The sequence below is a fragment of the Orcinus orca genome, chromosome 7 (genome assembly GCF_937001465.1).
Source record: "Orcinus orca chromosome 7, mOrcOrc1.1, whole genome shotgun sequence".
Classification (NCBI taxonomy): Eukaryota; Metazoa; Chordata; class Mammalia; order Artiodactyla; family Delphinidae; genus Orcinus; species Orcinus orca.
The window spans coordinates 85,680,592-85,696,536 of NC_064565.1; the positions used below are offsets into that span (position 1 = coordinate 85,680,592).

The following is a 15,945-nucleotide window of genomic DNA, read 5'->3' on the forward strand; positions in this document are numbered from 1 at the left end:
AGACTATGTCCCATTTAACTCCTGTGAATTAGCCAAGGCAAGCACATAGTGAGTGGGCACAGGTCTGTGGAGTTAAATTGAATCAGAAACCAGAACCATACTCAAGAAGTTATGTAAATATTGGGATCTGATAAGTATTTTTAATAAAAGGAAGGCTTAGGTAATAGATTCAGAAACACATAAGCTTCTAGGAGCAATTTTTTAAATACATGGACAAGGATTAAATTAAAATGTATATAATTTTTATTGAAATCTGGGCAGATTGGGTGTTTCCAGAGAGAACTTTTCTTTCCAAGATGTAGCTACTTTGGTTCAAGTATTTGATGACTGTAGGATAAAGACACAACCAGAGACTCACATCAAACTAGGCTCCCTGTAATTGGAAAGGCCCCAGGCATGCACAGTACCAAAGTAATGCTGATTCAATCATTCATGCATCCATTCAGTATTCATAATGTACTCACAAGGCACCAAGCATGTAATGATGAACAAGATAATACATCACTGTCTCTACTTTTCTCATGTAGAAATTGCAGAGGATATTTTAAGGTTGCACTAAAATCAATACCCTCTTAGTCTAGAGAGACCAACAATCTTGTGCTTCTTTTGGTGTATATTAGTGCTTTTCAATAGAAATGTAATGTGAGCTATATATGTAATTTAAAATTTTCTAGTAGACACATTAAAAAAGTAAAAAGAAGCTGGTGAATCAAATTGAGTAATATATCTTATCTAACAACATACCCAAAATCATTTTGACATGTGATCAATATTTTTTTAATTATCAAAGGAATATATATATATATATATACATATATATATATATTTTTTAAAGAAGATGTTGGGGGTAGGAGTTTATTAATTAATTAATTTATTTTTGCTGTGTTGGGTTTTCGTTTCTGTGTGAGGGCTTTCTCTAGTTGTGGCAAGCGGGGGCCACTCTTCATCGCGGTGCGCGGGCCTCTCACTATCGCGGCCTCTCTTGTTGCAGAGCACAGGCTCCAGATGCGCAGGCTCAGTAATTGCGGCTCACGGGCCTAGTTGCTCCGTGGCATGTGGGATCCTCCCAGACCAGGGCTCGAACCCGTGTCCGCTGCATTAGCAGGCAGATTCTCAACCACTGCGCCAGCAGGGAAGCCCCAAAGGAATATTTTTAACTTTTCTTTTCTTGTATTGAGTCTTCAAATTTCAGTGGGTAATTTACACTTACAGCCAACTTGATTCAGACGAGCCATATTTCAAGTGTTCAATAGCCACATGTGGCTAATGGCTACCTTAATGGACAGTGATATGAAACAACTCCAAGTCAACTATAGTCTATTGGAGTTTACAAGTGGATTCCAGAAAGGTAGAAAACTGATGGTACTTCTAGCCCATAATGTTAGAGGAAAATCACTGTATCCAGGAAAGAACTCTTGTTATTCTGTTGCTAGAAATATCTGGATTTGTGGTCAAGATGAACCTACTTCTATTATGGTTCTATAACTCTCCACCAGTTTTCATCTGAAAGAGTCCTAGAGTTTTACTTATTTGGAGACAGATCTGTACAGCCAGTGTGCAAATATATCCAAGTAGTCTTTGAGAATTCAGATCTTTCCAGCATTCAATGACCTCACTAATGAGACAGCTTTTCAGGACCTAAAAAGATACTACTACTCAAATTTCCCAATAAATAGTTTTTGGTTGGATGATGAGCCAATAGCCCACATATCAGTTCTGTGATACACAAACAAAAATTTTCAGCTCTAGGTTAATGAGCCCAAGCTCATTTGCATGCTTGTCCTCCTTTAAAATGCTTTTGCATTCAACAGAATAATATTTTCCTCTGTTCTAAGGTCTTTATTTCCACTAGGCTATAATAGAAATCCCCTTATTTTCAAGAATAACAGTAATTTACTATACTATGTACAATGAGCTGTATTTTAGATTCTCAATTTATAAAATTTCATCAGGCCTGAATCTCAGCTATGATTTAGAGAGGGAGTGAGGTGGAACCAGCCTATACTTAATTACTTTTAACAAAACATTTATAGATTCATCAAAAAATTAGTTTTTCGAGACTTCCCTGATGGTCCAGTGGTTAAGACTGCACACTTCCACTGCAGGGGGGCACGGCTTCAACCCCTGCTCAGGGAACTAAGATCCCACATGCCATGGGGCACAGCCCCTCCCCCCCCAAAAAAATTAGGTTTTCATCTTTCACAGTAGAGTTTCTTCTGGTGGGTGGTACTACCTAGGTACCACCCATCTCCACCCCAACAGAAATACCTAGGAAGTTGAATCCTGGATCTACTTCTGAATCGAAATCTCTGGAGGTGGTGCTGGGGAATTTGCATTTGCAGTAAGTACTAGGGGAAAAACTCATGCACACTAAAGTTTGACAACTACTGCTCTACAGGGAAGTTCCAAACTTTATTATAACTAAAGATAAAATTGTATACTACCATTTAAATCTGTTTTATTACTGGAGGAAATGATGTTTTCAGTACTTATTTACTTTGTTCACCACCTGGGCTGAACATTTCATTGGATGCTGTAATTTCCCTTTAAGTAACTTTTAAAGGGCACTCAGTATTCAGCCCATAAAAACGTATCCTGTGCCTTTTTAATATATAGGTAGTAAATGATGGATTCAACTAAAGTCAAATTTACCCATCAAAAATGGGCAAATGTCTAAAATCAAATCAGATCGTATTCTTTTGTACTTTCCAAGTGTAGTCTCTGTAATGTTTGTGACAGTGTCAGGAAAGGTATTTTTTGTTTCTTGTTTTTTTCCTATGAAATCATTTTAAGAGTACTTTAATTCAGTCACAATTCTACAGATAGCCATTGACCTAGACACAAGTACTGGAGCTTCAAAAAGGAATATGATTTTAGCACGGGCCTTCAAGTGCATCATAGCCTCTGCAAGGAAGGGACAGACATGGAAACCTTGTGTTAGAGTATAATGCACTAAGTTTTTACAAGGCACCACGGAGTAGAGAGAAGTGAGGCAGGGTGACTATTTGAAAGGGGGCTGGGTGTCACAGAGATGATGTTGTGCTCTGTTTGGGTATAAGCTGCAGTTGGCCAGAGAAGTGCAGTCATTCCTACAGGGTCATCCAGACATCGGGAAGATCAGAATGTGCCAAACCTGCTCTCTTTCCACTACACCCAGCTTTCTCTAAGAACCTGACCTGCAAAAGCATGCCGGCTTCCCCTTTTCTCACACCCAAAGCACTCTCTGGTTGTGAGTAAGATGTTAATGGTGATACATTTCCTTTTCAGGCCACTAAGGTGCCATTTAATTCACTCCAGCAATAACTAAATAGGGACCTACCTTTAAAAGACGCTGAAAGCAATGCACTGCTTAATTTACTGCCACATCTGTTAAAGCTCCAGAGAGAATCTGACTCCCTAGATTTTAAATATAGTTGAGTTACTGTGATGATGTTTCCTGATTTAATCCTTCTATAAATTAGATGAAATGATCATAGAACCTGTTGTCACTACATTCTTGCCCTATCTCCAGTCACTCTTCTGCCTTCATTAATTCTGAATAAAATACCACAAGACATTGATGGAGCACTTGGAGGTGGGAGGGCTATGTCTTTATAGCCTCAATACGAAATCATACTTAAAGACGCCTAAGCCTTTACTGAATGGGGGAAAACAAACTGTTCACCTCATGTAAGGCTCCTAATGGCCTTCCTGGGTGGTTATGGGTGAGGAAACTAAGGCTCAGAGATAAGTGGCTCGCCTGGGGTCACTCTGCAAGTAATTACTGGAGCCAAAACACCCACCCAGGTCTTGTAACTCCAAGTACAAGGTTCTTTCCAGTATACCCTTTCATCTCCCGGGGCATCTATTAAAACAGTTTCTTGACTGTTTGCAGTGAAAGGCACTATTGCCAACATGTAAACAAAAACAAAAATCGCGGCATCCCCCGTCACTTTATCATCAGTGTTTTTAGTTTATCACTTCACAGTCATTATTTGGTGTTTTCTTACAGAAGGCAACAGACCACTGCAACAGAAACTATCCTTAGATGGGAACCCCAAACCTATACATGGAACACCAGAGGGGTCAGATGGCCTACACTGGTCAGCTGAGCAGCCTTGTAACCCAAGCAAGCCTAAGGCAAAAACTTCTCCTGTTAAGTCCAATGCCCCTGCAGCTCATCTTGAAATAAAGCCAGATGAGTTGGCAAAGAAAAGAGGTAAAGTGATTTCTTTTGCACAAATGATTCAACATATTTTGTACACACAGAGGAGTACCCGAATGACAGAACTTTCCAAAAGATGCTGCTTAGTGAAGAGAGATACACATGAAATTGCATTTCTTTCTGTGAGCCACATAGGTTGAAAGCCAGATGTGATTCCTTCATTGTTAATTAAAGGTCTGGAATGTTTAAGTGGAATTATATCGCCTTTTTCTGCCCCTCTGTGGCCGTTCTTCTCTTTGTAGGCATGGATAAATTTGCACCACAAACACTTTCTCCCCTTACATCCTATAAAGCAAATGTTGATGCAGGAGCTCTTTTAGCGATGTGAAGGCTGAATGTTTCCCCAATATGTGAGCTTGTAAGTGCTGAACTTGCACTGAATGAAGATGAGTTTAGAGGCTGCTGTGTCTTCTTCTGATATGACCTTCCTCACGTAAATTCAGTTCTGTGTTAGGACTTGCAGACGATATACACTGAAAGAGAGTTTTATATTTGACACATTATATTTTTATCACTTTTTGAGCTTTGATATACTTTACACATAACTGGTATTAAAAATGAAAGGGGCTAAATCACTTCCTTTCTGATTGCCAGAAGATTAAATAATACTCTTCTCATTCAGCCTCAGTTGCATCTGATTTCCTTGGCTTGGGTTTGATTATACCTTCTCACTTTTCTTGAGAGAGATTTCTTTCTTCTAAGAAACATGCCCTTGTTGGGATAAGTACAATTTGCCTGTTTGCTCTGCACTGTCTGTAAACCCTAGTGACAGTTTCAGGAAATCAGGCAAGATTGGCACCCACAGAGCTGCTTTAAGTGCTGCTGCTATAATTACAGGCCTGGCTCAGGACTGATGGGGCCAGAGCCAGCGTACCTGGCAGCGATGCTCTGTCCTCTCTCTAGCCCATTTGTACCTCTCCCAACCTCTCTGTCATTTTCCTCTTCCAAAAGCCCTGCTGGCTTTAAACTATGCAGAGTGGTGTCTATCGAGAGAGCCAGCAGCACAAATGGTCTTTAGATGTATCAGATTCTAAGAAACTACAGTTTGCAATAGAACATAATGATCAGAGCCTCTTTCCAAAGGGCAGAGGAGACACACGTGCCCCAAATGGCCCATCCAGAGAGCCCACTGGTGAGATCCCAGCTGTCCCAGGGGCCACACAACCACCCAGTCTGGGTTGTAAACATCCTCTTAAAGGAACTTTTTTTTTCCATTGAAAAACAAAAGACAAATCTCTCTCTTTTTATTGGAAGGGGGTGAGTTAGTTGCTTTTGTTGTTGTTGTTTAGCTCCAAAATAAAAAAAGAAAGTGCTCACTTTAACATGCTTTCTCTCGACATTAATTTTAGGCCCAAATATTGAGAAATCGGTGAAGGATTTGCAACGCTGCACCGTGTCTCTAACTAGATATCGCGTCATGATCAAGGAGGAAGTGGATAGTTCAGTGAAGAAGATCAAAGCTGCCTTTGCTGAGTTACACAACTGGTGAGTAATTTGACTTAGAAACTATAAATGTATGGCACTTCAGCTATTCCTACAGGTAAAGACATCAGATGGAAAATGTTTATTTAATCCATAAACATCACAGAACAACACTTCAGCAGATTTTCTTAAGCCCTGCAGACAGATGCCTATATCTTGGGAATAAAAAAGAAGAGAAAATGTTGGAATAAAGAGAAACCTGATAGACATAATTCATTGGAGTTTGAAGCTGGCCCAAAAGTATGTGAATGATGTAGAACACAACCTCAACAAAGAACAAAACATCAAAAATGATATTTTTGACAAATCTTTGGAAGGTTAACATCATGAATGCTACTCACAAGAAAATACTTTCCAGCCTGATATCATCATAAAATAAGAAAAACTCCTTTAACAAAACTGAGAAACGTCTTACGTAAGCTTAGTGATAGAACCCCATTCTTGGGTATCTTTAAGACTGGAATTAAGAAACGGTACACCAGTGTGGTTTGGGTCCTGCCCTGTCCTGCTCTGCAACAGATTTTGATGGAAGACATTTCTTTCAGCCCTGTGCTTTTGCTCATGTCCACAACTAGAATGAAATACCTCTTAGTAAAAAGGTTAAGTTATTATCAGCAGAAAAATGTTACCAGTGTATCCATCAGGACGCTTTCACTTTCAAGTGACAGAAACTGAAATCACACTAGTTAATGAGAAAAGAGGACTTATTGACTGATGTACATGAAAATTCCAGGAGATTCCTTTAGGCAAATTTGGTTCTAAGCCCAATATGTTATCAGGATTCAATTTTTCTGTCTCTGCCTCCTTTCCTCTTTCAGTGTCTCCCACAATCTCCTGGTTCTGCTTATTCTTGGCTTCATTCTTAGGTACTGTCTCCATGTAGCAGCCAAGATGACACGCTGGCAGCTCCAAGCTTACATAATCTTTAGCCCCTGTGATCTGAGAGAGGCCTTCGTTTCCAGTAGTTCCAACAAAAAGTCCAAAAGGCCTAATTCCCATTGGCTGGGTTGGGTCATGTATCTGTCAATAAACCGGTCCCTGTGGCTAGAGGGACAGAGTTTTCCCACTAGCCAGGCCGGAGTCATGTGCCTACCACAGAGTTAGTGGTGGGGGGAGCCCCACCTGAACTCCATGAACTGAGACTTGAAGAGCCATGGTTCCCGGGAGGAAACATGGTGTTAAAGAAGAAAATACAGAACAAAGAAAACACATGTGTCCACAATGCCCAGGCTCACATAACATGTTCCACAATGCCCAGGCTCACATAACATGTTCCACAATGCCCAGGCTCACATAACATGTTCCACAATGCCCAGGCTCACATAACATGTTCCACAATGCCCAGGCTCACATAACATGTGTCCACAATGCCCAGGCTCACATAACATGTTCCACAATGCCCAGGCTCACATAACATGTGTCCACAATGCCCAGGCTCACATAACATGTTCCACAATGCCCAGGCTCACATAACATGTTCCACAATGCCCAGGCTCACATAACATGTTCCACAATGCCCAGGCTCACATAACATGTGTCCACAATGCCCAGGCTCACATAACATGTGTCCACAATGCCCAGGCTCACATAACATGTTCCACAATGCCCAGGCTCACATAACATGTTCCACAATGCCCAGGCTCACATAACATGTGTCCACAATGCCCAGGCTCACATAACATGTTCCACAATGCCCAGGCTCACATAACATGTTCCACAATGCCCAGGCTCACATAACATGTTCCACAATGCCCAGGCTCACATAACATGTTCCACAATGCCCAGGCTCACATAACATGTTCCACAATGCCCAGGCTCACATAACATGTTCCCTATATTGGCGTCCTGTGATTCTAGAATTTGATCACATCTTCCACATATTCTTCCCATTCTAAGTCCTTTCCTTGACACTGATGTGCTTTTTTGCTAATTGTAGAGTTGCATAAAACTAAGGATTACGCCGAGCGCTAACCTAATCTAAAATTCTTGAACTTTAAACCATCTGCTACATATAATGTGAGATTCCAAGAGTGCATAGACACCAGGGACTTGAAAGAAAGCCTGTCCTTCAGTTATTCAGTGAGGAATCATTTACCCTCCACCCCGTCACACCATCTCAACCTTCGTGGAACACTTCTCTGTTTGATCAGATTATAACCTCACTAATTGTTCAAAGCAAACTCCGAGAATACGTTTGAAAGTACTCGGAGAAGGTAAAGATGCTATACAGATAAAAGGTTTTATTATCATCATCATCATCATCGGTTTTCAAATTTTACAGTTATATGACTTTTACAATTTATCCTTAAGCTACCCTAATCTATAAAAGCACACTCGACGTCCAGGCCTGTTCTCGAGAGCCAGAGTCAGCCCACTTCACCTTAAAGGGCCAGCTAGTGAAAATCTTGAGCTTTACGGGTGGTGAGGGCTGAGTGCACCTACTCAGGCCTGCTGTGGTGGCGTGGAAGCAGCCAGAGGCCACGCGGAGAGGCCGTGGGCCGTCTCTGGCTCGTGGGGGTCGTAGTTTGCCAGCCTCTGTCTGGAGGCATTAGTGAGCTGCTCGCAGAAGACCACTCTGTCTTGTCCTTTTGTGTGGCGTTTTAGAATAAACTCTTCCTCTGAGGCCTCTGTATGATACCTTCCAACTGAGTGACTCACGCACTAATTGACAAAGTGTAGCAATGACCTCAAATTACCTCTCTCCTCCAGCTGCTCTGAAGACTTTTATTTTTTATTGTATTTTATTTCCTTAGTAAAATGAACATCACATGGCTCACGAGACATCTTGACATTTAGAACAGATTCTTTGAGTGCTTTACTCCTCAAGAGCTGGAAGTGTGAGGCCAGGAAGGTCAGCACCCAGGGACGTTGTGTATCTTGTCTCTGCTTGTAATTCGTTTTGTGTTTTAAACTGATGGGAAGGATCACTTCTGACTGAGCCCTGCCAAGCAATACGGCTGTTTAAAAGTCACCTACCTGACAGAATGGAACTTTTCCTCCAAACTGAAGAAGAAAAAATTTAGATCAACTATTTTCTATTGCTGCAAAATGAGAAAACACCACCACTTGTTTTCTGACCTAACCCTTCATTAAAATGATCCCAAAATAATTACATAAATGCTAACTTAAAAATAAAACTATTTTTTATCAACCATTTACATGCATTTATGCCAGAGGGAAAAACTTTGCCTCTGTTCCAATTAAGCCTGCAGTCCAGGCAACAGTGTGATGTGCTTGAATTAAGCCCCTCTCTGATTTTCTGAGGAGCAAAGGATGGATTTTAGGGATTGTGCTGCTCTTGAGAAATAGGGGTCACGGAATCGAAGGAGGCAGCTTAAATGCTTAAAAAATGAAGCTTTCCTAGTGGTGGTGAAATCACAAACTCTAGGCACTAGAGAGAATTTTGAATACAGCCCTATTCATTTAATAGAATGGAAACCTCGGGGTAACATCGTAAAGTATATCCAGATTTGGAGGATGTGGAGTCCTCTGGAGATTTCCAGAAAGAGTGCTGGTTCTGAGGCAGATGTTGACTCATCTGGTGCACAGGCGACAGGGAGGTGGCATACATCCCCCTGCAGGTTCTGCCCCCTTTCCTCGGGGCCACCCCATTCTCTCACCTAAGCACTCAATAGGCGGTGCGTGTAGTTTAGAAATATAGACACCCTTGGTAAAAAAATTCTCCACATTCACTTTGCTACCAAAGCACCAACTTCAGGAGGTGAATCCTGCGTGACTAAATTCCCCCCAGATCCCACTGGAATTCACGGGAATGATGATTGTGTGAGGTTGGGAGAAAGCCCTTGTTTGCATATGCTCAGTACTGAGTGAGCGGATATGAGTGAAATGAAGGAAATTCTTGTCCTTCCCAATCTGGCTGTGAAGAATATTTTGCTCAATATGTTACTGAAGAAAACCATTAAGTAGCTAAATTATAATATCAGAGTTGGCACTTAACCAAGACACAGTTACACAGGGCCAAATGACCATTACATGACTCCTTCTCATTTTTCCAGAAAGAACTGGGGATTTAAGAGGGGAACAAAGATGACACAATGCCCTCACAGTATGTCTTCACAGAAAATAAATTTTGCAACATGAGCGTCTATGTGAAAAGTCAACATCAGGAACTAACATGAAACAGCTGGTTTCTTTCCTATATGATTGGCCCCTACCACAACTGGAAAATATTCATCCTTTCGAATCATAGCTGCCAGGTTTAATTGCTTTGTGTGCAAACTAGTCTAGCTTCTCACCACAAATCTGTGTGTGTGCATGGCCAAGTTGATGTTGACGGCTTTAAATGAGCAATAAAACATTAAATTCAAAAAACATTGAGGAAGGAGAGTAATACTTGATAGTTTTTCCATATGCTGGCGGAGAAAGGATTCCAGAATAGAGCTGTAAAAATTGTTAGGTGCTATTGTCAATTTAACATCTAATTAAAAGCACTCCTAAAGAAAACAGAAGATGGTAACAAGCCAGAGGGTTACGGTGTGTGCTGGGGTAATGGGGGCTGGAGGGGATAATATTTTTAGGCTGCTTTGCTTTCAAAAAGGAAAGGGACATCGGTCAAAGCATGCCTTCTGTAAAAAAGGGGCCAGAAGTCTTCCCGGACCCGGTCGGTGTTTATTTTCTCTTGAAGCAGTGCCAGGAAATTGGAAGTGGGTCAGGAGTCTCCCAGCTCCCCGACCCGAAGCCCTCCCCCACCTCCCCTTTCTCTGCCGACTCACCCTCCATCTTGGAGTTTCCTCCCTTCCAGCAAAGGCAGGTGAGCCTCCTACTGCCCCCTACAACTAGGGGCTCCTCACCATGACCCCACTCACTACTCCATAGGACCTTGTAGCGGACTCCCTGTATCCTTTTCCTTTCCTTTCTTTTAACGACTGAAACTCATTTTCGTGTAACTGGTAACCTCATCCTTTTGATGACCATGTGTCATCCGTCCCAAAGTGACAGATTTGCATGTTAACCAAAGTTGACAGTCTGTTGAGACTCTCCACCAGCCAAAAGAATTACTCTAAAAGTGAGAAATGCAGGCTGAAGAAATAGCAATTTTGAGATAAGTATATCTTCTTCTGCATCCCTCAAATCCCACTCCAGAGGAGGGCTCTTTATCTGCTACTAAAGCCCTGTTGTTATCCAAGCAGAATCACACACAGACCACCAGATATCATTGCTGTGACATTTTAAATATTGTGTCTTTTTCTGGAATATCAACTCGAGAAGGCCTCCCAGAGAAGAAATTGCCAGTGGGGTTCTTGCATTTCAGAGCAAGGCAAGCAACAGTCTGTCCCATATTCCCACTTTACTGCTCCTCGGGTACCCAAATAATATCAAATTCTAGGAGCATGCAGCCTTCGAACTACTTCAGTTTGAGTCCAAATAAGAGCATTTTTCTTCACTTTTGCAGATTTATCACATAGCAGGATTCTTTCTTTGTTGGTTGTTTCCTCCCTCCCCCCAAAATTCCCTAAACTTTCAGCTGCTTTTTTTTTTAAATACCTGGCTTTCCATACAATGCTAAAAGACTGGTTTTTCTGTGCTCTTTGGGTTTTTTGTTTGTTCTCTTTATGAGTAACTGAACATTGACTGAAAGATGATGTCTGTAAATTAATATGTACTTCTCTCCATACCAAAGTGTATGTGTCTGCACTGTAATTACACACTCTCAGAGCTCTGTGGTCATCCTTTGCCTCGGTACCACCCGGAGAGATGCTGATTTCACTGGGCATAAGTGAACCCAGAAAGAGGGTTTTTTTTTTTTTTTTTTTTTAAAGAACCCCAGGTGATTCTCTTGTGCATCTGCGGTTGAAAACCATGGACTGAGAATCCTGCAGAGGAGGTGATATGTCTGGGTCTAGAGCAGTGTTTGCAACCAGATGAATTTGCCCCCCAGGAGACAGTTGGCACGTCTGGACATATTTTGGGCTATCACAGCTGTGGAGAGGTAGTACTACTGGCATATAGTAGGCAGAGGCCAGGATGGCGCTCCTTACCCTTGTGTGCATGGGGCAGCATCCCCCGCTCCACCACCCACCCCAACAAAGAATGATCTGGTCCAAGGTATCGGTAAGGCTGAGAAAGCCTGGGTGAGAGGAAAGGGAGAGGAAGACTGCACAGCCCTTCTGCATGGTCTGCTGTAGCTCGTGAGCGAAGGATGGAGAGTCCTCCCTTTGCAACACACCTGAGTGCCTCTCTGCCCCTCCCCCAGCCGCCCTCCTACCCACCGCTGCAGACCCGAGGGGGGAGATTTCCTTTACCTGCCCAGATCAGGTACGTACCCCAGAACACAGCCATAGTGTCTTCTCTTTTCACATCAGTGCAGTCGCGAGATATTTTTCCCATACTTCCTGAACCATAAACCTTCTAGCTACACATTTTAAAGGTCAAATTACATTTTTGTTTCCTTAAGACAAGCAAAAACAATTACACTGGAGTGTAGAAAATTGAGGTCTTTGCTTCTTTGTCTATTTTTCATTATGGAATTCAAGTCAGTCCTTAGGAGAAAATGGAAAAATTAAGAACTGAAGGCTCTGGCTGGTGATAGGCCATCACTTCCATTCACCATTCTGTCTCTGCCTGAGTCTTTTTTCTCGCTTTGCAAAAAAACCAAATATCACAGTGGAGACTGGGATTAGGATGAAGATCTGAGGCATGTGAAGATAAATACAGTAGGGAATTGTTCCATTAAGTGTCTCTTTGGGGGGTTATTATTTTCCTCGGGCTTTAGTCAAGCAGCAATATTACTTGGTGTTCCTGGCTATACATGGTATATATCCACCTACTCTGATACCAGTGACATCTTCAGGTGCACCTGCCCTTGTGCTATTTAAATTGAATGACAACAGAAGGTTTTTGTTTGTTTTTGTTTCGGCTGTACTGTGCCACTTGCAGGATCTTAGTTCCCCGACCAGAGATAGAACCCGGCCCCCTGCAGTGGAAGTGTGGAGTCCTAACCACTGGACCGCCAGGGAATTCCCAACAGAAAGTCTTTTTGCAATCTTATGGTGCAGTAGTGGTTGGGCAAATACTTGTTGACCATTGAATTACCCTCTCATAATTAGGAGAATATTGAAATTATGACAGTCTGTCTACTCTGATAGGTAAGTACCGGGAAAATACGCATTAGGTGAAACAGGTCCTAGAATCAGATCTGTGTCACAGAATAGATGCTGTGAAAACAAGCAAACGGGGTTTTTGAGCTCAGTCACGTGTAGGGTGTGGGTGTAAGCATGAGTGATGAGTTGAGCCTCCTTTGTAAAACAACATGGCTGAAACAGTAAGCATTCTGAGCATGCCCACGAGCATCGAGTGTCTGGAGCAGTGTGTTGGCCGGTAATAAAGTGATGCTTTTCTCTGTGCCATTCAGCAAGGGATGTTACCACCAGTAGGAGAGCTGACGTTAGGAACCTTTGCAGCCACTTAGTATTGTCATGTGATAACTTCACCAGAACGTCGGTTCCCTATTACAGTAACAACAACGTGTTAAAGGATTGCGAGATTCTGCCAGCGCCTTAGCCTATACACGAGACACAAGCAGAATCAAGAGTTTAACATTACACTTTTTTATGGTTTTTAAAAGAAATTTAATACAAGGTCTCTACGTCCTTCTGCTCTGGAAAGGAATACATACTTCCCATTGATCAAAACCTATTGCAAACAAAACTTTCTGACTAATCTCTTTTCTTCTCAACAGATGGTTTTTCTAAGTGCCCACCTGCTAGTGACTTGTACTGTATAGTAGAAATTAAACAAACCCATTCCTTCTCCCAACACCCAATATTGGAGATTATGCCAGCATATTAAAAAACACACATTACTGAGATGAACATACACCTGCAAAGGATATCAAGAGACAATAATAGAAGAGGCCAGTAAATATATTTATGCCTCAAGAGAGCCATATGTATGGATTTTTGTCCCTGTCCTAGCCGACAAACTGCCCCAAATGGCTCTTTTTCCTTACTCTGCACCAGTCCAATGAACAGAAATCAGCTCCAGGAGCCATTCTGAAATCATGAAAAGGGTAAATACCTTATGCCAGGGAGGAACTCAAGGTCCCTGTGACTTTGGGTCTATGGCAAGTCCCCATGGTACAGGGCCTTTCAAATCTTGCCTTGTTTGTGACTGTGTGTCATTCTAAATAGGGGTAGCTCGCTCTTTGGAGGTGAAAGCTTCTCTTTTCCTATTCTCTTTCCTCCCCGAAGTTTTTCTCTGTATTAGATGTTTCCCCAGGGCCACTGCAAGGACCTAGTGAATCAGTCAACATGAAGGAAGAGCAGGCTGATAAATACAGAAAGTACAGAACTGGCCTTTTCAGTTTGGTGTAGTCCCCAGGAAACTAGCATAAATAGTGCCTTGTATTAATAGCTTTTCTGAGCTCCATGTGTGATTACCTCTATACGTCATGTCAGTGGTACACTTAGCGTTGGGAGACAGCTTTCCTTCACTGTAGCCTTCTTGCAGAGTAATAAACCCACAAGAAGAGCTGGAGGATAAGAAGTTGATTCTGATTTCAGCTTGAAATCGGAAAAGATTTCTGAATCTTTTCAGCAAATGAAGGCGACCCGTCAAACCAGCTTTGTGACATGCTCCTGAATAGGAATTGTTAGTTTTCATCATAGAACAGAAATATAAAAAGAATTAACCAAATTGTTCTAGCTACACAATCCCAGAAGGAAAGTATGTATCATTTGTGTGTGTGTTTTGAATTTACAGTATAATCCATTTTCACTGAGAAAATAAGACAAATTTGTTCCTATATATTAGTAGAAATATAAACACATTATAATTTGAAAAGTGGAATATCCTAGATCACAGTTTCAGAATGGATCTTGGAGCTTATCTCTATCTATTAGACTAGGACAGAGTGAGATTCGGTAGTCTCTTAGAGTGAGACCAAGAAGAAATTTTGGACAATTTGTCAGCTAGGACAGCAACAAATCATACAAAAAACTGCACCCGAAGCCAATATAATAGAATAGCCAATTCCATATATGTATGTTACATAATCCTTCCAGTGACTATGACCTTTGATTCTTAGTAGGCCATATTTGAACAAAAGTGACATTTTCCAAGGTTTATTAACAACATAATTAGGAGGTGTGGGGTGTAGATTTAGACAGAATAGGGTTTAAATCTCATCTCCACATATTCCAGCTCTGAATATGGTTGAGCTTCTTAACTTCTACTCAGCTACAAAACAGGTGTACTGCTGTCACTTTCTAGGGCTTTTGTGAAGATTCATGGACAAGACATGCACTTCTCAGATTATTCTAGAAAATCTCTTGCCTGGCCCATGATAGAAGTTCAGTCTAGGCTGGTTCTCTTCTCTTCCAGATAAGCATTTAGTAAATGTCTTTCCCTCTCTACCAAGACACTGGAGGAAGTTAATCTGTTCCACCTTTCTGTTTATTTAGTTATGCAGTAGATGCCAGCTGTAAGATATGGATATTTCTTCACAGCTTTTTACTGTTTACTGCCTGGTGAAGAGAGAAGTAAGGCAAAGGGACCTCTGATTCTGAATGGCCACAGTTGTCACCACATCAGCCCTCTTTCCCCTTTCCCGTCTTGCCACGCCTTCTCTCTACCTTCCTTTCCCCTCTCTCCACTCATCCACCCAATAGAGCCCAGGGGCTAGTAGGTGAAGACAGAAACAAGTGTGTAATGCACGATGGCAAATACTGCAATGGAGCTGGGAGTGGAGGAGGGAAAATCAACACTGGCTGGCTGGTTAGGGAAGGGTCCACCGCAGAGGTGACATTTGAGCTGGTCTTTGAAGGGAGACTAGGAATTTGTCAGCCTGAGACAGGAGAAAGGATTCCATGCAGAAGAAACAACACAAGGAACCAGAAATAAGAGAGACCACAGCGTGCTCTAGGAGGAGTGCGTTCCCTGGGTCTCACTCCATCAATCAATAAATTTTGAGCACATCCCTCTCAAACCAGAAAATTTATTTATAAATCATATATGTGTGCTGTGGTTAATCTGTATACTAAAGATTAGGAAAGTCTACTTTTTAGAATAAAAAGTAAGTACATGGGACTTCCCTGGTGGTCCAGTGATTAAGACTCCGCACTCCCAATGCAGGGGGCACAGGTTCGATCCCTGGTCAGGGAACTAAGATCCCCCATGCCACATGGCACAGCCAAAAGAAAAACAAAGTAAGTACATACAGTTTACTATTTTCTTTGTTGCCTCCATTTGGGAAGTCACTGGCTGGGTCAGGTCCTAAAGAGGAGGGGTAGCAAGTGAGC

At 41.9% G+C, this 15,945-nt stretch overlaps 1 protein-coding gene across 9 annotated transcripts in view; it reads left to right on the plus strand.

Moving 5' to 3' along the window:
- The window catches only part of SPATS2L (spermatogenesis associated serine rich 2 like), a 169,361-nt gene that overhangs the window by 127,618 nt on the left and 25,798 nt on the right, over positions 1-15,945 (plus strand). For 7 of the 9 annotated variants that reach the window (XM_033430425.2, XM_049712313.1, XM_004262877.3 and 4 more), the window contains 2 exons: positions 3,992-4,198; positions 5,554-5,689. In XM_033430425.2, the coding sequence (XP_033286316.1) occupies positions 3,992-4,198; positions 5,554-5,689 (343 nt within the window). The remainder of the gene's footprint in view (positions 1-3,991; positions 4,199-5,553; positions 5,690-15,945) is intronic. The other 2 variants (XM_004262878.4, XM_004262879.3) reach the window with 1 other exon arrangement.